The sequence below is a fragment of the Hyperolius riggenbachi genome, chromosome 1, assembly GCF_040937935.1.
Source record: "Hyperolius riggenbachi isolate aHypRig1 chromosome 1, aHypRig1.pri, whole genome shotgun sequence".
NCBI classification, from domain to species: Eukaryota; Metazoa; Chordata; class Amphibia; order Anura; family Hyperoliidae; genus Hyperolius; species Hyperolius riggenbachi.
The window spans coordinates 567,840,684-567,866,528 of NC_090646.1; the positions used below are offsets into that span (position 1 = coordinate 567,840,684).

At 47.1% G+C, this 25,845-nt stretch overlaps 1 protein-coding gene across 5 annotated transcripts in view; it reads left to right on the forward strand.

Annotated features, from left to right (window-relative positions):
- Nucleotides 1-25,845, forward strand: part of ARSK (arylsulfatase family member K) — a 113,235-nt gene that overhangs the window by 29,904 nt on the left and 57,486 nt on the right. For all 5 annotated transcript variants that reach the window (XM_068247719.1, XM_068247726.1, XM_068247734.1 and 2 more), the window contains 3 exons: nt 5,503-5,662; nt 10,692-10,974; nt 12,179-12,350. In XM_068247719.1, the coding sequence (XP_068103820.1) occupies nt 5,503-5,662; nt 10,692-10,974; nt 12,179-12,350 (615 nt within the window). The remainder of the gene's footprint in view (nt 1-5,502; nt 5,663-10,691; nt 10,975-12,178; nt 12,351-25,845) is intronic.

Here is a 25,845-nt window from a genome sequence, read left to right on the forward strand (position 1 = left end):
GAGCCATCGGTTGGTTCTGGCAACCTGTTATCAGTTGGTCATCTGGTTGTTTCCCAGCCGTACACACACCCAACTTATCTTCCAACAAACAAGTTTGGAAGATAGTTGGACAGAGTGTTGGTAGGTGTGTATGAGCCTTAACTGAATCAGCCACTGGAAGCTGTGAGCTGCTAATTCTGAGTTTTACCTTCTGGGTACAGCGGATTAGCATATTAGTCATATACTGTATTTTTTGGACTATAAGACTCACTTTTTCTCCCCCCAAAAGTGGTTCCTGACTTGGGAATGCCTGCGAGCCTCCCTGTACTGTGCTCATGCAGAGGAAGACACAGGGGGACAAATGGAGGACACAAAGGGGCATAGAGGAGGACACAAAGACGACTGAGGCGGACACATGGGGGACACAGGAGGACACAATGGGGACAGAGGAGGACACAGGGAGACACAAGAGGTACAAAGGGGACATAATCTACAAGATACCCCTTCACCATGGATGCACCAGGTTTAGTATATATTTTTTTACCACTGTTTTTTTCCTCTAAACCTAGGTGCGTCTTATGGTCAGGAGTGTCTTATAGTCCGAAAAATACAGTAGTTTGTTAATCATTTATTATGATCCAGAATAGACTGATAGAAACAGGCAAATGCACACGTCTTGTACAGTATTTACCTCTAAAACCTGACCTACTCTCTACTAAACAGGCGGACTTCTACAGGTCGTCCCCGGTTAATGAACGAGAGAAGGACTGTAGGTTTATTCTTAACCTGAATGCGTTCTTTATGCGGAACACTACCATCTCTGTCACCTTTACCTCGTCTGTGTCTCCAGTATCCCTCCCTGTGTCACCTCTGTTCCCCTGTGCCTTCAGAGTTCCACTCTGTGCCACCTCTGCCTCCCTCCATGTCACCACTGTTCCTACAGTGTGCCCCTCTGCGCCACCTCTGCCTCCTCTATGCCACCTCTGCCTCCCCTCCATGCCACCACTGTTCCTACAGTGTGCCCCTCTGTGCCACCTCTTCCTCCTCTATGCCACCTCTGCCTCCCCTCCATGTCACCACTCTTCTTACAGTGTGACACCTCTGCCTCCTGTATGCCACCTCTGCCTACCCTCCATGTCACCACTGTTCCCACAGTGTGCCCCTCTGTGCCACCTCTGCCTCCTCTATGCCACCTCTGCCTCCCCTCCATGTCACCACTGTTCCTACAGTGTGCCCCTCTGTGCCACCTCTGCCTCCTCTGTGCCACCTCTGCCTCCCCTCCATGTCACTACTGTTCCTACAGTGTGCCATCTGTGCCACCCCTGCCTCCTCTATGCCACCTCTGCCTCCCCTCCATGTCACCACTGTTCCTACAGTGTGCCCCTCTGTGCCACCTCTGCCTCCTCTGTGCCACCTCTGCCTCCCCTCCATGTCACCACTGTTCCTACAGTGTGCCCCTCTGTGCCACCTCTGCCTCCTCTGTGCCACCTCTGCCTCCCCTCCATGTCACTACTGTTCCTACAGTGTGCCATCTGTGCCACCCCTGCCTCCTCTATGCCACCTCTGCCTCCCCTCCATGTCACCACTGTTCCTACAGTGTGCCCCTCTGTGCCACCTCTGCCTCCTCTGTGCCACCTCTGCCTCCCCTCCATGTCACCACTGTTCCTACATGTGTGCCCCTCTCTTCCTCCTCTGTGCCACCTCTGCCTACCCTCCATGTCACCACTGTTCCCACAGTGTGCCCCTCTGTGCCACCTCTGCCTCCTCTATGCCACCTCTGCCTCCCCTCCATGTCACCACTGTTTCTACAGTGTGCCCCTCTGTGCCACCTCTGCCTCCTCTGTGCCACCTCTGCCTCCCCTCCATGTCACTACTGTTCCTACAGTGTGCCATCTGTGCCACCCCTGCCTCCTCTATGCCACCTCTGCCTCCCCTCCATGTCACCACTGTTCCTACAGTGTGCCCCTCTGTGCCACCTCTGCCTCCTCTGTGCCACCTCTGCCTCCCCTCCATGTCACCACTGTTCCTACATGTGTGCCCCTCTCTTCCTCCTCTGTGCCACCTCTGCCTCCTCTCCATGTCACCACTGTTCCTACAGTGTGCCCCTCTGTGCCACCTCTGCCTCCTCTGTGCCACCTCTGCCTCCCATTTATGTCACCATTGTTCCTACAGTGTGCCCCTCTGTGCCACCTATGCCTCCTCTGTGCCACCTCTGCCTCCCCTACATGTCACCACTGTTCCCACGGTGCGCCCCTATGTGCCACTTCTGCCTCCTCTGTGCCACCTCTGCCTCCACTCCATGTCACCACTGTTCCTACAGTGTGCCACCTCTGCCTCCTCTGTGCCACCTCTGCCTCCCCTCCATGTCACCACTGTTCCCACAGTGTGCCACCTCTGCCTCCCCTCCATGTCACCACTGTTCCTACAGTGTGCCCCTCTCTGCCTCCTCTGTGCCACCTCTGCCTCCCCTCCATGTCACCACTGTTCCCACAGTGTGCCCCTCTGTGCCACCTCTGCCTCCTCTCCATGTCACCATTGTTCCTACAGTGTGCCCCTCTGTGCCACCTCTGCCTCCCCTCCATGTCACCACTGTTCCTACAGTGTGCTCCTCTGTGCCACCTCTGCCTCCTCTGTGCCACCTCTGCCTCCCCTCCATGTCACCACTGTTCCCACAGTGTGCCACCTCTGCCTCCCCTCCATGTCACCACTGTTCCTACAGTGTGCCCCTCTGTGCCACCTATGCCTGCTCTGTACCACCTCTGCCTCCCCTCCATGCCACCACTGTTCCTACAGTGTGCCCTTCTGTGCCACCTCTGACTCCTCTGTGCCACCTCTGCCTCCCCTCCATGTCACCACTGTTCCTACAGTGTGCCACCTCTGCCTCCTCTGTGCCACCTCTGCCTCCCCTACATGTCACCACTGTTTCTACAGTGTGCCCCTCTGTGCCACCTCTGCCTCCCCTACATGTCACCACTGTTCCTACAGTTTGCCCTCTGTGCCACCTCTGCCTCCTCTGTGCCACCTCTGCCTCCCCTCCATGTCACCATTGTTCCTACAGTGTGCCCCCCTGTGCCACCCCTGCCTCCTCTGCCTCCCCTCAAATGTCACCACTGTTTCCACAGTGTGCCACCTCTGCCTCCTCTGTGCCACCTCTGCCTCCTCTCCATGTCACCATTGTTCCTACAGTGTGCCACCTCTGCCTCCTCTCCATGTCACCATTGTTCCTACAGTGTGCCCCTCTGTGCCACCTCTGCCTCCTCTGTGCAACCTCTGCCTCCCCTCCATGTCACCACTGTTCCTACAGTGTGCCCCTCTGTGCCACCTCTGCCTCCTCTGTGCCACCTCTGCCTCCCCTCCATGTCACCACTGTTCCTACAGTGTGCCACTTCTGCCTCCTCTGTGCCACCTCTGCCTCCCCTCCATGTCACCACTGTTCCTACAGTGTGCCACTTCTGCCTCCTCTGTGCCACCTCTGCCTCCCCTCCATGTCACCACTTTTCCTACAGTGTGCCCCTCTGTGCCACCTCTGCCTCCTCTGTGCCACCTCTGCCTCCCCTACATGTACCACTGTTCCTACAGTGTGCCCCTCTGTGCCACCTATGCCTCCTCTGTGCCACCTCTGCCTCCCCTCCATGTCACCACCGTTCCTACAGTGTGCCCCTCTGTGCCACCTCTGCCTCTTCTATGCCACCTCTGCCTGCCCTACATGTCACCACTGTTTCTACAGTGTGCCCCTCAGTGCCACCTCTGCCTCCTCTGACTCCCCTCCATGTCACCACTGTTCCTACAGTCTGCCTCCTCTGTGCCACCTCTGCCTCCCCTCCATGTCACCACTGTTCCCACAGTGTGCCCCTCTGTGCAATCTCTGCCTCCACTGTGACCCTCTATGCCACCTCTACCCCCCTCCATGTCACCACTGTTCCCACAGTGTGCCCCTCTGTGCCACCTCTGCCTCTTCTATGCCACCTCTGCCTGCCCTACATGTCACCACTGTTTCTACAGTGTGCCACCTCTGCCTCCTCTGACTCCCCTCCATGTCACCACTGTTCCTACAGTCTGCCCCTCTGTGCCACCTCTGCCTCCTCTGTGCCACCTCTGCCTCCCCTCCATGTCACCACTGTTCCCACAGTGTGCCCCTCTGTGCCACCTCTGCCTCCACTGTGACCCTCTGTTCCACCGCTGCCTCTCTGCCCCCCTTTGTGACTCCTTCTGTCCTATTGATGATTGTTACATAGTTATTTGGGTTGAAAAAAGACACATGTCCATCGAGTTCAACCAGAAAAAAAATACAGTACAACACCAGCCTGCTCCCTCCCATATTCCTGTTGATACAGAGGAAGATTGTGATGTGCTAATTTCTCTTATGCAAAAATTCACATACAATTTAGCAATTACGACAGTACGTAATTACAGTTTTGAAATTGAATGGATTGTATGCAGTCCAATTTAAACTTACAGAGGTCCTGGCACTGGACCATTGGTGTGCTTTAAAATTTATAAAATGTGTATGCAGAATTCAGGATATAATAAAGTGTATCGCAGCAAAATGTCATTACCAAGTTTAAAAAACATTTTTTCTTTGATTTTTTAAAATTGATTTTCTCAAAAACTACAAGGTCTTTTTGAATTTTTTTTAACTTGTTCCTATTTTTGTGCCATTTGTATCAGCAGGTCGTTTGTAAGTCGGGGACTACCAGTACCTATAGTTGGTTGCTTGACCGTTCCCATTGCAAGTCTAGTATTAGATTTCTGCAACACCAGTGACATGCTTGATTCCGCATGGAAGATCCTTTTGTTTTTGTTACTTTTTTTTTTTCTGGTAGGGTTTTCAAGCATATTACCGCATGTACGGTTATTTCCTGCATGCGGTAATGACATCAAGCAATTTTGGTAGATTTTAGTCATGCTTTACTGCATGCAGTAAATTATGCGGTAATTTGTACGGTAATTTGCATTCATTTTACCGAAAAACGCTATTCTCATGGAAATTAGGGGGCATGTTAGCACATAATTTACCAATCTGGCAGTCGATGCATTTTGCAGTTTTTAGTGGAGTACCTATTGTTGTTTTACTGGAGTTCCTATTTAGGCTGTGTAATGGAAAAGAATGGTAGAAATAAAACTCCTAATATTTCCTGTATTTTTATTTTTTTTTATAGGGAATGCCTATAAATATATTTTCCATGGATTGCTACATAATCAAATACACCTTACCCCCTCAAAAATAAACATCTTCCAAAGACTATCCTAACTTATGGAAGACAATTAAAGACTACTATTATTTATAATACTATTATTTATTTATCGCTGAAATACCGCACTTTTTACTGCACTTTATGCATTTTACCACACATTCGGAAATGCAGAAAAATCTTTCAGAATTGCTAGAAAAAAAGAGGAAAACACCGCATGAGGTATTTTACCGACAAAAAAAAAAAAATATTTACCCCCATAGCTACCAGAATTGAGGCCATTGTATTATCTCTGGATATAAATCAGTTAATGATTGTTCTCTGATTTTAGCAATGTGGAGCGGTTTGTTTCCTCACTTGACACAGTCATGGAATAACTTCAAATGCCTTGACCCGGGATACCCAACCTGGATGGACCTAGTGAAAGCCAATGGGTATATTACGCAAAAATTTGGCAAACAAGACTATACAAGTGGATCTCATTCACTAAGGTGAGATTAAGAGTGAGTAACTTTAGGCAAATATTTTTGAAGAGGCTCTGAAGTTTTCTCCTTTTATATTCACAATATTTTTTCAACACCCAGTTAGCGAAAAAGTACTAAAATTACTACATTTGTCAAAACTTTCTTGCTTGTATGCAGCTGAAAACGATATTGCATTGATAAAGTATTAAATTATCTATGGTGAGAAAATTCAGGAGATAAACATATTGAATTGGTCACTAACAGGCAGAGCTTGTTTTTATGTGTAACAAAAGCGATTTGATTAGCCAGTGTTACATTAATTACTTTCAAAGTCAAACTCCACTTTTGCTGAGTCTGCACATCATCACTCTCGTTGCAATCTGTGAATGATTTGAATAATACTAGAGTGACTGAAATATCCAACAGCCTCACCAAAAGCACTGTATGGTAGGGATGCAGTGAGAAGAGTGGCTTCAATAGCCAACACTCCTTCTGCAGTTGGTGCATTGATTGAAGACGTTGACAGCACTTAATATCTGTGCCTCTAATGACTCATCCTAGCACAGTGACTAAGCAGGCATTAGCGTGAAGCAGTGTTAAGATGTCCAACCCATGCGTTGAGGGCAGTCAGAAAGGTGGCTGTTGCAGGGGGTCTTGTCAGTGTATTTCAGAATCCAAATCAGAAATCAGAATAAGAAATATTTATTTTGCCAAGTACAATGAGGTTGTACCCGGAAATATTTTTGGCACATACAGGGTCAGTGGTGGTGCAGAGAATACATACAATATAATATACATAGCGCAGGCATACACAAGTGCATAGCAGTAAAGGACAAGAGGTGGCAACTGAGTGGTGGCATTACGCTGCGGCCCTCAACTGCTCTGCGATTCGGATGCCACTCTGTATGTCCTTGGGAAAGGATAGCCAATCGCAAAAGGGCTCCATCAAAGTATAAAATAGCTCTTTATTAAATCTTCATTAAAAGCAGTTAAAAGAACATGATAGATGCCGAGTCTCAACACATAGCATTGTTGCTATGTGTTGAGACCCGGCATCTATAGCATAGTTGCTATGTGTTGAGACCTGGCACCTATAGCATTGTTGCTATGTGTTGAGACCCGGCATCTATAGCATAGTTGCTATGTGTTGAGACCCGGCACCTTTAGCATAGTTGCTATGTGTTGAGACCCGGCATCTATAGCATAGTTGCTATGTGTTGAGACTCGGCATCTATAGCATAGTTGCTATGTGTTGAGACATCTATCATGTCCTTTTAACTGCTTTTAATGAAGATTTAATAACAAGTTATTTTATACTTTGATGGTGCAGAACCCTTTTGCGATTGGATTGAAGTTTCCCTATGCAGTCCAGAGACTGGTTCCAGCACATTATTTGAATCAGTGTTGGTGCTTAACTCTTTGATATCACATTGATTCTTGGGAAAGGATAGTGCAGAGAGGAGAGAGAGCATGATAGAGAGAAAGGAAAGAATAGAGGAGAAGTACGAGAGTCCCCTGGGGTTGCGGTATTGATCGGCTATCTAGTGGGATTGGGTAACTGTCCTGTCTGGAAATTTAGCCCCAGACCTGCAGACCAGGCTGGTGCGGTTGGTTCGGAGGCCCAAGACTGGACGGCGCTGCAGGCGGAGCAGGGCAGCCCTGGTGAAGAGGTGCAGATCCTTAGGCTGAGGTGGTCCAGGGAGTTGCAGTGGATGGCCAGAAGGGGCCATATGTGGAGTGCTCCCATACTCGGAACACCAGCACCACTCACTCCTTCACACTCACTCTGGTACTGGTACCATGCTTAGCTGGATTCTTCAGAGGGAGAGAGGTGAAGGGTCTGGCGAGGATACTGATGGGGGATACGTTATCATGTGATCAGTTGTATGCAGCTTCGGCTCATTGTATCAGAGGCATAAACGGAACAGGTTCACCCAATCTTGATGTCAAGGCTTCTCCTGATAGCAACAGGATCTGCTCTTTCACAGTCCAGTATCCTGGAAGTGATCCTGGGACAGTGCGCCGTTCAGGGGCGTTACTAGACCCAAAGATCAGTGGTATGTGCCCCAGATCTATTCTGGGGTACCCCGGATGTCCCCCGGGTAGAGTAGAGGCACCACAGCACCCAGCATGGCACCCCACAGTACCCAGCATGCCCCACAGAGGCACCACAGCACCCAACATGGCACTACACAGCACCCAGCATGCCCCATAGAGTCACCATAGCACCCAGCATGGCACCACAGCAATGGGGAGTATGCTGAGTGCTATGGTGCCTCTATGTGAGCATATTGGGTGCTGTGATGCCTTTATGGGGGCATACAGGGAGCTGTGATTCATCTATAGGGGCTTGCTGGGAGTTGTGGTGCCTCAATGGGAGGCCTGTGGGAGCATGGGATGGGGTCCACTAGAAGGTCAGGGAATGCTATGTGGGGACTGGCAGCAAGCCAGCTCGCCCAGCAGAAAGCCAGACCAGCCAGCACAGAAGACAAGTAACTCTGCCTAGTAATGTTTAAGTGATACTGCATATTTATGTGATGTGCTGCATTCTTGTTTTTTTCTTTCTTGTATCAATGGAGAGGGGAGCTTCATCCAACATTTTGCTGGGCAGGCTTACTTAGACTGCTGTTTGGTTCCACCCATGACTACACCCACATTCTGGTGCACGGCCACACCCATTTTTTTGGCTGAAGTGCCCGGATCTCTTAGGATCCTAGCAATGCCCCTGGCGCCGTTTGTACAATCAGTTTGCTCGTTGGGCTCATGCTGTGTAGATTCCAGCAGCCACCGGTTGGTGTAAGCTGCAAAGCTGTGACAAAAGGCATACATTCCAGCTGAATATACAGGTGAAACTACAAAAATTAGGGTATCATGCAAAAGTCCATTTATTTCAGTAATTCAACCTCAAAGGTGAAACTAATATATGAAATAGACTCATTACATGCAAAGCAAAATAGTTTCAGCTTTCATCTGTTATAATTTTGATGATTATGGCTTACAGCTTATGAAAAGTGCAAAATCAAAATCTCAGACCATTAGAATATTGTGAAAATGTTCAATATTCTAGGCTCAAAGCAGAGGCGTAACAATAGACCCTGCAAGGGATGCAGCCGCAGGGGGGCCCAGAAGCCACAGGGGGGCCCCATGAGTAGAGAAGTTTCTTTTCCCTGTCCTGAAAGACTGATAACTAAGGGCACGGAGGGAAAAACCGTTCTGCTCTCTGCACAATTGTTCTAATGACTGCATCTGCTCAGCCACTGATAAGGAATCATACAAAGTTTTGTAGGCAAAGATTTGTAGACAGTCCCTATTCAGTGTGCAGCAGGCTCTTGTGTACAGCGCCCAGCCCCCAACCTCTCTACACTTCCCCAAGTGCTGTGTACTGTAGTGATGCTGGAGAAGTCTGCAGAGCCAGTTCTGCTCCATCAGAGATGGACAGAGTGCGTGTAATAAGCTGAGGCTGGAAGCACACTCATCTGTCGGTTTTCTGTATGCGTTTTCTAGATGCAGTGTATGTCTGTATGTGTAAAAACATGCATGTTTTATCACAAAAGCTGATGTAATTGATATAGAAAATGCCTGCAGTGCTTCACTGCTGTAAGTTTTTATCTACATGGGGGAAACACATTCAAGTGTGCACTAGCCAATAATATTGGTTCTCCGTTTACCAGTGCAGAAAGCAAGGGGGGAGGGGGCCCCATCCAAAGTTTTGCAGGGGGGCCCCGTGATTTCTAGTTATGCCCCTGGCTCAAAGTGTCAGACTCAAATCAGCTGGTTAATCCTAAACACCTGCAAAGGGCAGGGCTGACATCAGAGATTTCTGGGCCCCATACGGGGAAAAACTACTGGACCCCTCTCACTCCCCCCCATATTTAAGGTGAACCCCCTATATTTAACGTGGTCATTTTAGGTTCAGTCCCTAACACTATAACAGCACTTTTATCGACATGGAATTTCCTGTGGCATGTAATTTGCTGTGAAAGGACAAGGAAAAGAGGTGGTTGGCACTACAGGAAGTACCAATTAGTATAAGCGAAAGTCTGGCAGAAACCACTTCGCTTCACTCACTCTGGAGTGGCTTTGTGCTCTGACCATAACAACAGAGCTGCACAAGAGAAAAGAGGAGGGAGAGGTGTCGGCACTGCAGTATTCCTTTTAATACACAGTGAGGCACATCATATACAGTACACGTGAAAATGAATATTTGTAGAGCATACCGTTGCCTGGAGCGATGTGGGTAGTGGTCGGTGCTGGGCACTGTTAGCCTGATGACCGTTTCACGCAGGTATGCGCTTCTACAGAGGCTGTGATGCGGGCTGAGTTCCTTAGGCAGGAGGTGTCGCTCTCCCAGGAGTCATAGCTGGAATGCATATGCGGTCCATCGCATTATTATTGGCCGCTCAGAGAGCAGGTGGGCAGTTTCAAACGGCGCAGACACACCGAACGCTGAGCCTAGTGTATATTGATACCTGGCCAGCACTCAGTCCACATCACAGCCTCCATAGAAGCGCATACCGGCGCTAAACTGCCATCAGCATAACAGTGCCCAGCACCCACTGCTACCCACATCGCTCCAAGCACCAGTATGTTCTACATATATTCACTTTCACGTGTACTGTATATGATGTGCCTCACTGTGCATTAAATGGAATACTGCAGTGCCGACACCTCTCCCTCCTCTTTTCTCATGTAATTTCCTGCCCTTCTGTATGTGGTGGTGTGGTGAGATGTGACAGTCTCCATTGGGGCAACACAAGAGATACTGTAGCCATACAGGACAATGCGCTGGCAGTGAGGCTTACTTTCATGGTAATGAAGGCCTCACTCTGCAGTCGTGCTGCACTGTGCTACTTTTTGTAACCATTGCAATGCAGTTGAAGAACAACACAGCAGCACAGAGCAAGAACTGTGAAAGGGGCCTAAAAACATAGAAAATGAGGAGAGATTTCTTGAAGTTACAACTGAAAATGTGGAGATGGAAGGACAAGTGCAGGTCACACAGCAGAGTCATTCGAACATGCATAAGTGAATCTGTGACTTGTGTTTTTGCTTGCAGTAACAGAGTGGAAGCCTGGACCAGGGATGTGCCATTACTGCTCCGGCAGGAAGGCAGACCCGTAGCAAATCTCACAGAAAACAGCACTCAGGTTCACATTATGGAAGAGGACTGGAAGAATGCAGATCTGGCCACCAGCTGGATTAGGAAACAAGCAAACAGCTCTTCACAGCCCTTTTTTCTGTATTTGGGTTTAAATTTGCCACACCCATACCCTTCAGAAAGCATGGGTGAGAACTGTGGCTCATCAACATTTTTGACATCACTTTATTGGCTTCAAAAGGTAAATCCTCTTACACTAGTATTGCTGTATATTTGTATGTCATATAAGTGGAGGATAGTTGGGTTATACACTGGGGGATGTTATGGATAGGCTTAAGCTGTGTACATTCTTGGCTAGATGAAATTCAGCCGAGGTGGCCAATAATTACCACCTCTTCCGAAAATCTAGTGTGTATATAGCGGCTGTTGATGCCCCCCGACTTTTCGGCCTACGAATGCTGGCCAAGAGCCTTGTTCATTGCACTGACCCCTCCCCCTGTAACATACTCATCGCACACCGCTCGGGATATATGGATAAGGAGGAAGAGGCAGTCCTCTTCTAACCCTGCCCAGTCCGTCCCGAGGAAGCTCCATTTCCCACTCAATTTAATCCCCCTTGTTGCCGCCCCTTTCTTATTGCACAATCTCAATAGCATTGCGTCCAGTGCATGCACATAACAGCTTGTGGACAGGGGCATGCATTATGTGTCTGAGTAGGCACTGACTCTGAATTTTTTCCCGGGGTCAGCAACATATTTTAAGTGATATGCTGTTTTTCAAATGGGTGCCGCAACAGAACAGGACTATTACCGGAAGAAAAAAAGAAGATGAAGAGAATCAGTAATTTTAAGTAATCCCGTCATTTGTTTCTTACCAGCGGTACTGTTTGGTTCAGGGGTACCTTGAGTACACTTAAAATTATAAGACATTTTGTCAGGTAATGTAACTCTTATATATGGACTTCAAACGTAAATGTAGCCATTTGCTGGGAAATCCTCTCACACAGAGCAGAATTTGTGAGCGATTTGCAGTTTAGCAAATTCACGTCCACTGCACATCTAATGCAAGTCAATGGAATCACATTTGACTTGTGTTGTTGTGTGATCTTTCAAATTTATATTTTCAGCAGAAAAAAATTGGCCAGCATGGATGCTCTTTTTTTTTCTTTTTTGCAACTGACATGCAATGCACATATCAATGCAAGCTAATGGGAATTGCAAAAAATGTTGCATTAGCAATACAAAAAATGCATGTAAATTTGAAGTTTAGTAGACACATTTTCATGTAAATTAATTTCATTGGTAGGCAGGAAAAAATTGCATTCAGAACTGAAAAATAGTGAATTACAGAGTCGCAGATACGGAAAAAAATATGTGGAAAAATGCCACCAGAAATCAAGTTTATACTAATTTCTTTCTTTTTTTTTTTGTTACCTGTACCTGTAGGTTTCGCGTAAACATATTGCCATTCCCAAATGGATGCCACTAAAGAGCATGCATCCAGTGGATTACTACTCAGCATACACCAAAAACTGCACTGGACATTTCACGGAGCAGGAGATTGTGAACATCAGAGCTCACTATTATGCAATGTGTGCAGAGACTGATGGCATAATGGGTAAGTTGCTGTATATCTCTTTTTCCAGCTGAAAACATGCCAACACCAACATGAACATATAAGCAGGACTTCATGGCGTAATGCTGCCCCAGGGTCTATTGTTTTATGTCAAGACAAGAAGCTGCTCTGTATTGTCTCTCTGGTGCACTTTTTTACACAAAGTCATAGAGAATTTGTCATGCAGCCATTAGCTCAGTACAAATGTAGAGTGAGCCAGGATGTGGTTTAACAACTCTCACGAAAGCAACACAGCACAGTTCCTTTAGATGACATTAAAAGTAATCAAAAAACCACTACACAGTTAGCTTGTAATAATTATGAGGTAGAATATAATACCGTGCACAGGGAAGCTGCACTGATCACTGAGGAAGTGCAGATAGCCAAAAGCATTAGCTGTAGATCCAGTAAGCAGAGAAAGGGGCCTTGCACATCCCTTTATAAAACTTCACTTTTATTCAAAGTAGATTAAAAGGCATACATTACATATTCTGTGGAATACAGAGAGAGGTACAGACAAGTGGGGAGGCCGACAGCCATTTTGCGCCGTTATGTTCAGTGGCGCATCGTCAGGACAACCACCCCATGCCAAATCCCCCCTTATATAAACACCCCAATCAATGAGGAACAGCTGCAGTCCAGAAGTGCACCATTCGCTTGTGGTGCACACGCCGAGTGTCTAGAGACGCTGAGCAATCAGACTTCCGCCCCGTGGAGCGCAACCCGGAAGACGCATACGCGTCATATCTGGCGAGCGCACCATATAGAACTACGTCGAGCGGGTGCGCCTAAACCGGTGCATACAACTTCAATGACGTCTGCGTGGCGTCCCGATCTGCCCACAAGCGTTAGCTTGTAAATGATCTTTAGTCTCTCTATGGAACAAGCAGGCCCTGGGTACTCAGTTTGATGGATTACAGCAGCCTGGATGAAGCCAATCTTTATAAAATAATAATTAAATTAGAATTTTATTTTATTTTACACACATACAGGTAGTCCCCGGTTAATGAACAAGATAGAGACTGTAGGTTCGTTCTTAACCTGAATCTGTTCTTAAGTCGGAACATGGTGCAATCTCTGTCCCCTGTACCTCCTCTGTGCCTCCAGTGTCCCCCTCTGTGTCACCTCTGCCCTCTGTGTCTGCTTATACAAGTTTAAAAGCCATTTTTTTCTTTGAACTTTTTAAAATCGATTTTCTCAAAAACTACAAGTCCAATTTTTTTTTTTTAATTTGGCTTGTTTCCATGGAAACACTGAATCCATGCCGTTCATATCGGTGGGTCATTTGTGAGTCGGGCGTTTGCAAGTCGGGGACTACCTGTATATATTGAACTTGTAAATATCCTTTTCAGTGCAAAGTATCAATTCATGTGACACTATGGTAGAACTTGTAAGGTAGAGATTTTAGAGAATATCCAATTCATGCAGAAACATGCTGTAATAGGGTTTTAGAGTGACAAAAGGAACACAAATCCATACCTCACAACTTTTTGTGATAAGATAGAGGGACACTTAAGCCACACCTCTGATCTCTGTCACACCCCTAGTCATGCATACCATGAAAGTGTCATAAGAAAAATAAGTTGTTTTGTCATTCAAACCACACTGGTCCTTTCTATCCTGGTTCATGTTCCTTCATATTAGCATTTGAAAATATACAAATGTAAACAATGGGAGTAAAGTTTGTAGTCAATCTAACACATTTTTCAATAGAAGAATACATACTGTAGATCTGTACATCAATCCTGAAAGAGGAACAAATGAAGAAGAAAGAGGGGCAGGTTTCCCAAAGAGGGACTGTCCCTCCAAAAGAGGGACAGTTGAGAACTATGCCAAATTCACATGAGAAAAAACTTGCATCTTCATGTCACCAGTACTCAACCAGGTTGCCAGATCAGGCTAAAGTGATACTTGCCACTGCCCAAAATAAGGGACACTGGTTTCATTTTAGGTAACTGCCCAGTCAAACTAAACTTCATGGCAATAGCAAAAGAAATGTGAGTAGCAATAGCGATGTTATGTCTGTACTATGTGCCATGCTGTGCAAATGCATAACCTCCCAGTTACATTTCACATTTAGGTACACACTCATCATGTCATGTCCATGTGGATCTCAGTAGTGATTGAAAACATGGGCTTTCCTGTGGTGTGGAATGCTATTGACCACCAGTATTCAAAAGAGCATCCCGCAAGGGGTGATGGGCTGCATTAGCATGCAATTGGCTACTTTACTGCAGTTGGCCACTAGACTGAGTCCTATGAGACAAAAAGATAACAGCCAAGGCAACAAGACAGAAAGGCCTAACAGGATAGCGAGGCTGAATAACAAGCCAAAATAACTGGAGTCAGGCTGTGGTTTGAACTGACAGGCAAAACAGGTGCAGGTTGCAAACTGGACTGTGTGACAGGTTGGAAAGGGTAACAGGGCTAACAGAATGGCAGTAAGAAATTGGTTGCAAACTGAACTGGAGGGCAAGCAAGAATAATTTGCAGGGCTTACTGGACAGGACTAGGTTGCAGACTGGACTGGAATGCAGGTAGAGCAGGGTAGCAGGTCTCTACTGACTTGAAAGACAAGAGCAGGTTGTGGATTGGATTGAAAAGCAGGTAAGACAGGATAGCAGGATGGGACAGGTTGTGAACTGGACTGGAAGGCAGGCAGGACAGGATATCAGAACTGGCAAGATGGGCTAGGTTGTAAACTGAACTGGAAGGCAGGCAGGGCAGAATAGCAGGACCGGCAGGATGGGGCAGGTTGTAAACTGGACTGGAAGGCAGGCAGGGCAGAATAGCAGGACTGGCAGGATGGGGAAGATTGTGAACTGGACTGAAAGGCAGGCAGGGCAGAATAGCAGGACTGGCAGCAGAGCCGGATTAAGGCTAAATGGGCCCTAAGCAAAGTAACTGATTTGCCCCCCCCCCCCCCCCCAATCATGCCGTAATAGAATCAGAAGATGCAGCTGCACAGCAACATGCCGCACACACGGGGGCAGCCGAGCTACTGGTTGCTATGGGCAACAGCCTGCTTTCCTCTGTGGGTGCACAATGCAGGGAATAGCAGAGGCAAAATGCAGAGTGAGAGATGAATGGCTGGGACATTTGCACCCAGGGGCTGGGGCACCCCTGTGAAGAGGGCGCCAGATATCACAGCAGCAGCACTTTCCCCCTGCATCTCCAGCCTGGCAATAGCAGAAATCTTTGGACACCGCCAAACTGGAAGCCGTTCCCCAGACAGAATTACATAACCACCTCCACCACCGAACAACCAATTTCCTCCCAAACTAGACAGCCACCATGCAGCCTCCATCCCAGTGAATACGATAGTCCAGCAGAGAAGGCAGCCGCAGCGGGGGAGAATGACAGCACCAGATGACTCACATTCACCTATTGCGATCCAAGCAATAGAGGTCCCGACATCCGGAGCCCATCCGTCTCCTCTAGAGTGCTGCCGCTCTGTTACTAATACTATTACTACTTCCTGTCTGATCTGAGAATCAGGAAATTCAGAGCAAGTGGCTGCACTGTAGAAGAGACAGATGGGTTTCAGGTTTCAGATGACGGGATCTCTATCGTTTGGATCATGGATAGGTGAGTGAGAGTTTGCCATCTGCTGCTATAATTCGTGCTGCAGCTGTGGTTCTCTGTGGGAAGGGAGGGCGGAGTGGGCAGCGGCAGAGTGCACAGTAGCAGGAGGGGGACCTAGGAGGAGAGCCTGGCTCTGAAGACAATCAGCAGCGCACGGCATCATTTGACAAGACAAGACAAATAACATTTATATCGCGCTTTTCTCCTTGCGGACTCAAGAGACCCCAGAGCTGCAGCCACTAGGACGCACCCTATAGGCAGTAGCAGTGTTAGAGAGACTTGCCTAAGGTCTCCTACTGAATAGGTGCTGGCTTACTGAACAGGCAGAGCCGAGATTCGAACCCTGGTCTCCGCATGCGCAGTACAGCCCGGCGGACGTCCGATGACGTCAGAGCGCCGGCGTGGGACGCAGAAGTACAAGGACTTGGAGCGCAGAAGAGCCCGACCTGGCAGCCGGCCTGGCCAGGTCGGGCGCGCCACCGGAGACCACCGGGAGCCTGCGGAGCGGCGGCGAGGGCACCTCCTGCCTGCCACGGGCGCACCATATAGAACTACGTCGAGCGGGTGCGCCTAAACCGGTGCATACAACTTCAATGACGTCTGCGTGGCGTCCCGATCTGCCCACAAGCGTTAGCTTGTAAATGATCTTTAGTCTCTCTATGGAACAAGCAGGCCCTGGGTACTCAGTTTGATGGATTACAGCAGCCTGGATGAAGCCAATCTTTATAAAATAATAATTAAATTAGAATTTTATTTTATTTTACACACATACAGGTAGTCCCCGGTTAATGAACAAGATAGAGACTGTAGGTTCGTTCTTAACCTGAATCTGTTCTTAAGTCGGAACATGGTGCAATCTCTGTCCCCTGTACCTCCTCTGTGCCTCCAGTGTCCCCCTCTGTGTCACCTCTGCCCTCTGTGTCTGCTTATACAAGTTTAAAAGCCATTTTTTTCTTTGAACTTTTTAAAATCGATTTTCTCAAAAACTACAAGTCCAATTTTTTTTTTTTAATTTGGCTTGTTTCCATGGAAACACTGAATCCATGCCGTTCATATCGGTGGGTCATTTGTGAGTCGGGCGTTTGCAAGTCGGGGACTACCTGTATATATTGAACTTGTAAATATCCTTTTCAGTGCAAAGTATCAATTCATGTGACACTATGGTAGAACTTGTAAGGTAGAGATTTTAGAGAATATCCAATTCATGCAGAAACATGCTGTAATAGGGTTTTAGAGTGACAAAAGGAACACAAATCCATACCTCACAACTTTTTGTGATAAGATAGAGGGACACTTAAGCCACACCTCTGATCTCTGTCACACCCCTAGTCATGCATACCATGAAAGTGTCATAAGAAAAATAAGTTGTTTTGTCATTCAAACCACACTGGTCCTTTCTATCCTGGTTCATGTTCCTTCATATTAGCATTTGAAAATATACAAATGTAAACAATGGGAGTAAAGTTTGTAGTCAATCTAACACATTTTTCAATAGAAGAATACATACTGTAGATCTGTACATCAATCCTGAAAGAGGAACAAATGAAGAAGAAAGAGGGGCAGGTTTCCCAAAGAGGGACTGTCCCTCCAAAAGAGGGACAGTTGAGAACTATGCCAAATTCACATGAGAAAAAACTTGCATCTTCATGTCACCAGTACTCAACCAGGTTGCCAGATCAGGCTAAAGTGATACTTGCCACTGCCCAAAATAAGGGACACTGGTTTCATTTTAGGTAACTGCCCAGTCAAACTAAACTTCATGGCAATAGCAAAAGAAATGTGAGTAGCAATAGCGATGTTATGTCTGTACTATGTGCCATGCTGTGCAAATGCATAACCTCCCAGTTACATTTCACATTTAGGTACACACTCATCATGTCATGTCCATGTGGATCTCAGTAGTGATTGAAAACATGGGCTTTCCTGTGGTGTGGAATGCTATTGACCACCAGTATTCAAAAGAGCATCCCGCAAGGGGTGATGGGCTGCATTAGCATGCAATTGGCTACTTTACTGCAGTTGGCCACTAGACTGAGTCCTATGAGACAAAAAGATAACAGCCAAGGCAACAAGACAGAAAGGCCTAACAGGATAGCGAGGCTGAATAACAAGCCAAAATAACTGGAGTCAGGCTGTGGTTTGAACTGACAGGCAAAACAGGTGCAGGTTGCAAACTGGACTGTGTGACAGGTTGGAAAGGGTAACAGGGCTAACAGAATGGCAGTAAGAAATTGGTTGCAAACTGAACTGGAGGGCAAGCAAGAATAATTTGCAGGGCTTACTGGACAGGACTAGGTTGCAGACTGGACTGGAATGCAGGTAGAGCAGGGTAGCAGGTCTCTACTGACTTGAAAGACAAGAGCAGGTTGTGGATTGGATTGAAAAGCAGGTAAGACAGGATAGCAGGATGGGACAGGTTGTGAACTGGACTGGAAGGCAGGCAGGACAGGATATCAGAACTGGCAAGATGGGCTAGGTTGTAAACTGAACTGGAAGGCAGGCAGGGCAGAATAGCAGGACCGGCAGGATGGGGCAGGTTGTAAACTGGACTGGAAGGCAGGCAGGGCAGAATAGCAGGACTGGCAGGATGGGGAAGATTGTGAACTGGACTGAAAGGCAGGCAGGGCAGAATAGCAGGACTGGCAGCAGAGCCGGATTAAGGCTAAATGGGCCCTAAGCAAAGTAACTGATTTGCCCCCCCCCCCCCCCCCCAATCATGCCGTAATAGAATCAGAAGATGCAGCTGCACAGCAACATGCCGCACACACGGGGGCAGCCGAGCTACTGGTTGCTATGGGCAACAGCCTGCTTTCCTCTGTGGGTGCACAATGCAGGGAATAGCAGAGGCAAAATGCAGAGTGAGAGATGAATGGCTGGGACATTTGCACCCAGGGGCTGGGGCACCCCTGTGAAGAGGGCGCCAGATATCACAGCAGCAGCACTTTCCCCCTGCATCTCCAGCCTGGCAATAGCAGAAATCTTTGGACACCGCCAAACTGGAAGCCGTTCCCCAGACAGAATTACATAACCACCTCCACCACCGAACAACCAATTTCCTCCCAAACTAGACAGCCACCATGCAGCCTCCATCCCAGTGAATACGATAGTCCAGCAGAGAAGGCAGCCGCAGCGGGGGAGAATGACAGCACCAGATGACTCACATTCACCTATTGCGATCCAAGCAATAGAGGTCCCGACATCCGGAGCCCATCCGTCTCCTCTAGAGTGCTGCCGCTCTGTTACTAATACTATTACTACTTCCTGTCTGATCTGAGAATCAGGAAATTCAGAGCAAGTGGCTGCACTGTAGAAGAGACAGATGGGTTTCAGGTTTCAGATGACGGGATCTCTATCGTTTGGATCATGGATAGGTGAGTGAGAGTTTGCCATCTGCTGCTATAATTCGTGCTGCAGCTGTGGTTCTCTGTGGGAAGGGAGGGCGGAGTGGGCAGCGGCAGAGTGCACAGTAGCAGGAGGGGGACCTAGGAGGAGAGCCTGGCTCTGAAGACAATCAGCAGCGCACGGCATCATTTGACAAGACAAGACAAATAACATTTATATCGCGCTTTTCTCCTTGCGGACTCAAGAGACCCCAGAGCTGCAGCCACTAGGACGCACCCTATAGGCAGTAGCAGTGTTAGAGAGACTTGCCTAAGGTCTCCTACTGAATAGGTGCTGGCTTACTGAACAGGCAGAGCCGAGATTCGAACCCTGGTCTCCGCATGCGCAGTACAGCCCGGCGGACGTCCGATGACGTCAGAGCGCCGGCGTGGGACGCAGAAGTACAAGGACTTGGAGCGCAGAAGAGCCCGACCTGGCAGCCGGCCTGGCCAGGTCGGGCGCGCCACCGGAGACCACCGGGAGCCTGCGGAGCGGCGGCGAGGGCACCTCCTGCCTGCCACGGGCTGGAGGAAGCCCCAGGTAAGTGGAAATTGATTTTTATTTTTTCCCCACCCTCCCTGAACCTTCCCTTTAAAGGGACTGTGGGTATGCCTTTAAGCATACCCACAACTAATTAATTACATCCTCACACCTACCAGCGTGATGTTTGTAATTATATCCCCCTGGGTTCCTTATATTTCATTGCATTGTGCTGAATCGAGCTGCCGACTTTGGAGAAAAGACGTCCTGTGTAATACAATGTAACTATGGAAAGATGCATATAATTTTGAAGCTCTCTTTCTCCTCTTTCCAATGATAGATAAACTGCCACCCTACGCCTTTTAGTTTTCGCTATTTTCGCAATCAAAATTGCTGTGGCCGCGATTTCGATCGCAAAAATAGCGAAAACTAAAAAGCACATGGCGGTGGTTTATATATCATTGGAAAGAGGAGAAGGAGAGCTTTAAAATGATATGCATCTTTCCATAGTTACTGCACTGCTCAGAGTCCTTTTAACCATTATACCATCCAGCCACCGCTGACAGGATGGCGAGGGCTGGTTTATGTGCTGATGGGGCCCCTTTGACTCTGAATGGTGATTTTTGCCTGGTCGGTAATCCAGCCCTGACTGGCAGGATGGGGCAGGTTGTGAACTGGACTGGAAGGCAGGCAGGACAGGATAGCAGGACTGGCTGACAGGACAGTGTTGGGACTGGATTGCTAAGAGCCAGAAGCAGCATGACTAACATATTGGTGATTCATGCAGAAGCAAAGAGCATTGAGCGCTGATTAGTCAGGGTTTTAGCTGGAGATTGGGAACAAGAAGTAAAATGGCTTCCTCATTATATAAGCTGTAGAAGAGGGCGATGTTGGCTTTTTTGTCATGTCACTTTTATTTCAGCATTCAAACTGGCTAAAGTTACTATTAATGCTGTCAGGATTTAAAGAGGAACTCCAGGGAAATTAATTTAATATAAAAAGGTGCTTAATTTTTACAATAATTATGTATACATGATTTAGTCAGAGTTTGCTCATTGTAAAATCTTTCCTCTCCCAGATTCACATTCTGACATGTATTACATGGTGACATTGTTACTGTGGGCAGATTATGTAGCTGTTCTGGCTTTAACAGACAGCTATAAACAGCCATTTCCTGTGTGTGTCATTGTTACATTGTGGCAGTTTGCCCAGAGTACCGTACGGTACCAGAGCCTCTTGTGGGAGGGGTTTCAGCACAAAATCAGTCATACAGCGCCCCCTGATGGTCTGTTTGTGAAAATCATTATATTTTTCATGTAAAAGTGGGTATCAGCTACTGATTGGGATAAAGTTCAATTCTTGGTCGGAGTTTCTCTTTAATGTAGACATTTAAGAGTACAGATGACTCCTTGCACGGTCTAGTCCAGTTTGACAGGAATACATGAAATCTCAGTTTTCATGACATTATGGCCCTGGTGGAGGCTCTGGGCAATGTGTAGATGTCTTTAGTAGGACACTTCTCCAAGCATGCAACTCCATTCACTCAGGAAATGGAAGCCGCGCTAGCAAATGAAAGCCGATAGCTCGCAGCAAATAACAGATGGTGGGGTGGTGTTTACCAATCAAGAAAAAATATGGCAGAATAATGCAAATGAAATAAGAAGGTGTACCCGAGCCGAATCTCAGGTCACATACATACCTAAGAAGAAGGAAGCTTCTGGATCCTGTTAAAGATTCCCATCATCTGGTCCCCCGCAGCCGCTCACGGACCCCCGAAAATATTTCCAACAAGTGCTTGTCAGAAATCTGATCAGGGCCTCATACCTGCCTGCCATATAAGGCCTGCGTGAGTACGGCCGCCCCTGCACAGTAAACTGGAGCTGCTTGTGCATGAGCGGCTCCATGGTGCTGTGCAGGCACAGCCATGCTCTCACGGCTACAGCACGGCCACGCTTGTGCCAGAAGAGGAGGACCTGAGGACAGTGTGGGAAGCCACGTCTCAGGCTCATCTCAGGCTGGCTTTAAAGCTTTTTAAAAAGTATATGTGGCTTGGGGCACTGGATTTTACTTTTAACCACTTTTGATAATTAGTTATGGGTCATGGGCCACTATTACCTATCTGCCTGCGTTAGGTTGACTTAATCATCTTACTTATGTTAAGGGCTCTTTCACACTAGAGGCTGTGGTAGAAAAGGCTGAAACTCTGCCTTTTGCTTAACGCCAATACATAGCGTTTTCAAAGCGTTTTACAGCTCATATGAAAACGTCCTTTTTTTTTTTTTTCTTTAAAAATAAGTCAACAAGTCAGCTTTAAAAAAAAAAGCTTTGAAAACGCTGTAGTTGGCGTTTTCCATTGACTATCATTGATACTCGAAAAGCCAACTTCGGCTGTAAACAGCTTTGAAAAAGCTCCGGGGAGCTTCAAAACGCAACGCCCAAAAAAGCTGCTTTAGGGCTGTTTCACACCAGAGCCCCTTTTCGGCGTTTTAACGCAAAGTCTATACTTTGCGTTAACCAAGGTAAAAGGAAAGTCCATAGACATTCATTTTACCTTTCATACCCGACGCTGCATTTTGAAGCGTTACGGTACGACGAATCCAGGCGCATTTTATCATCGGGAATCGGCGTTTCCCCTTCGGGTTAATTAACTACTACCGCCGCTACTTAGCGTCGCACCGCAGATTCCCGACGACACGCCGTAATGCGTGCAAGAGCCGTTCACCTGCATGTTTTTAATGTGTAACCGGCCTTAGGTGTGAAAGGTAAAATGAAAGTCTATGGACTTTTATTTTACCTTGGAAAACGCCAACTATGGTCTTGGCTGTAAAACGCCGAAACTAGCCTCTGGTGTGAAAGAGCCCTAAGAGATGACCAGATAGTAGTATAAGCTCCCCGCACATTGATAAATAGACAGTGCCCCACCTCCTCCTGGGCATCTGAGGGTTGTCATTTGTACAGAGCCATACTAATCCAACATGCATAGAGACTGTTTCAGACTGGTTGATACTCATCAGTGCATAGCATGGATTAATATACCTCATAGAGCCATATGAATCCATTCCATGCATTATAAGGATCAACCAGTCCGAAACAGTCTGTATGCAATTCATCAATGAATAAGCTGAGACCTCATTGCATTCCAGCCGTTCTGGAGGTGTGGCCAGCTTTCAGGGACCATTGATTTGCATATTTAGCAGAAATGCACTGTGGGAGAGGTTGTATGCTCACTCCAACCTGAATAATCACAAATACTTTCTGTTTTAAAGTAAACCTGAAGTGAAAATAAACTTATGAGATAATGAATTGTATGTGTAGTACAGCTAAGAAACAGAACATTAGTAGCAAAGAAAAGAGTTATTATACAGGAAGTACTGGAAGAGTTAAAAAAATACTTCAGTTGTTTTATGCAAAAGAACTGTTCTGTTGGTGACAAGCCTAACAAAGGCAAAATACCCCATTCTCAGGTTTATTCAACTCGTGGGCTGAAATGCGAAACGCTTTCTAGCTAGGCAGTGGTACTCCATGGATCTTGTACCTGACTAGGTTTTTGACCTACAGTACTTACTGACACCACGGTAGCGGAACTGGAACTCTTGACCACTAAACTTCAGGATAACATGCGGTGGTTTTATAGCATCTGGGACTCTTGGATCCTATGGCTGGAAAATAATGGTCTAAATTTCACCCTCCACAGCTTTTAATCCCTTGCTTACCTCCTGTCCTCAGATAATCCCTAGATCTGGTATCATCAAATCCCTTATGTGTTGCAGTATTTGTATGTTGCTTTTTTCATACATCTTTGTTACCTGAAGTTATAATTTATGCCTCCCCTGTGTGGGATAACTCATAGCCCCTAACCGTCCCGAATCCTGCGGGATTGCCCCAATTTGGGGGGGCTCTCCCACTAACCCGATATGACCACCTCAAGTCCCGGGCGGCAATGGGCAGGGTGGAAGAAAAAAATGATCAAGGCGCCAGCCGCGCGGAAGTGGGATGCGGGATGCCTGTCCTTACATTCTATCTCCCTCCCTCCCTTGGAATCTGCCCCCCTGTGTCTCCCCCTGGTTGCAGAGTGCGCAGCTAAGCGGAGCGGGCTGTCAGCTTACCGGTATCCATGGACGCGTACCGATGTCCGGCTTCAATCTGCTTCCTGTGACGTCACAGGAAGCAGGAAGCCAGATGCTGGTAAGCGTCCATGGATACCGGTAAGCTGACAGCCCGCTCCGCTTAGCTGTGCACTCTGCAACCAGGGGGGAGACACAGGGGGGCAGATTCCAAGGGAGGGAGGGAGATAGAATGTAAGTACAGGCATCCCGCATCCCACTTCCGCGCAGCTGGCGCCTCGATCATTTTTTTCTTGCATTGGCACCCTCCAGTCCTCCCCACTCTCACCGCCATCCTCACCCTCCTCCCCACCCACTCACGGACACCCTCCTCCCCATCGTATAGGGGGGAAATATTTATTAAAAAATATTAGGGGATATTATTAATTGAAAAAAAAAATCAAAAAACTTTATGGTAGGTGTGACTGGGGAGTGGGACGGGGGGTTGGAGGGGGGTTGGTTAGGGGTGTGGCCTAAGTGTCCCGATTCCTAACTTTAAAATGTTGGGACGTATGGATAACTGCAGAATAATGTCAACCAGAATTGTAGTAAACTCTTCAAGAAAGTCTTTTGAAACTAAAAGAGCTTCTCTGAGCTATTAGACCCACTGGGTCGAATAAAGGCCTGTTTTCTGAAGCACAGCCAAGAAACAGTGAGAGACAGCTTGAGAAAAGGTTTTACTGCAGGAAAATTATCATTAATTATCTCATAAGTTTATCTTCGCTTCAAGTTTGCTTTGAGAAGCCAAAATTCTTTTACATAGCATTTTTTTTTAGTAAGAGGGCTTTTTGGTCCTTTTTAGCCCCTTACACACTGAGGGGAGTTCTCGTTTTCCATTAGCTTGCTGGGCAATCTGTAACTAAATCAGATACAAAGAGTTAACCTACAGAACAGAAAAGGAAGTAAACACAATGCTACAGTCTCAGCAGGCCATCCACTAACCTTTCATTTTTTGTCCCTGGCAACATCATTTTTTGAACAATTTCTGTTCATATGAAAGCACTTACCCAGTGTGTGAAGATGGAAGGCTGAGTGGTTTAGCATTTGGTAAAATTAATAAATGCAAGATGACCACAGAGCATTTTGCACACAGTACATGTCTTTGTGTATAGCAGTCTTACTTAAAATGAAAATTTCATTAATGAAATATGGATGATGCCATAGTTTATTATTAGTTCTTTAGATTGCTTGTTACAAGTTTGCCATACTCTCCCTATGCCTTTAGAGCAGTGCCCCTCAAACCAATTGGTTGTCTTCTGTTTTGCTGTATCCCTATTGTGTATGCATGCAGTGGCGTAGCTAAGAAGCTCTGGGCCCCAGTGCAAGTTTTGCACAGGGACCCCCAAGTGCTATATACATAACAATTTATACAGCACACCAAAACCAATCAAGGACAACCACAGTGTCAGAGGTGCAAGAAGGGGATGGGGATTAGTTTGTTAATGATTACCACTATTATAAGCATCTATAGAAGTGAATATTATGAGCACAGGACCAATAAAGAGTGAATACTGTGGTTGAGGGAAGGCCCTAATGGGCCCCCATGGCCCAAGGGCCCCGATGCGGTTGCAACCTCTGCACCCTCTATTGCTACGCCACTGTATGCATGGATCTGCAGTGAATGCCTTAGGTTGGTGCTCAGCTCTGTGTTAATGTTGCGTGCTGTGATACAGGACTGAACTTTGATACGTAAATCTTCCCCTGCTTTGTCCATTGATTATGGTGATGCCTGTTAATATTAATAATTGATGGCGTGAACTGAAAATCACTGACTTTCATCTGTTGCTTGTGTGGAGCCTGCTATGAACTCTTTCAGCGTGGTTCTGTGCCTTCCTTCACCTTCTTGCTGCGGGCCTCTCTACCGATGCTCTCCCTCTTGTGGCCAGTACAGTATATACATTGCAATCTATTAGTGCTTTGTGTTCTTCTCTGTGGGCGGTATTAAATGA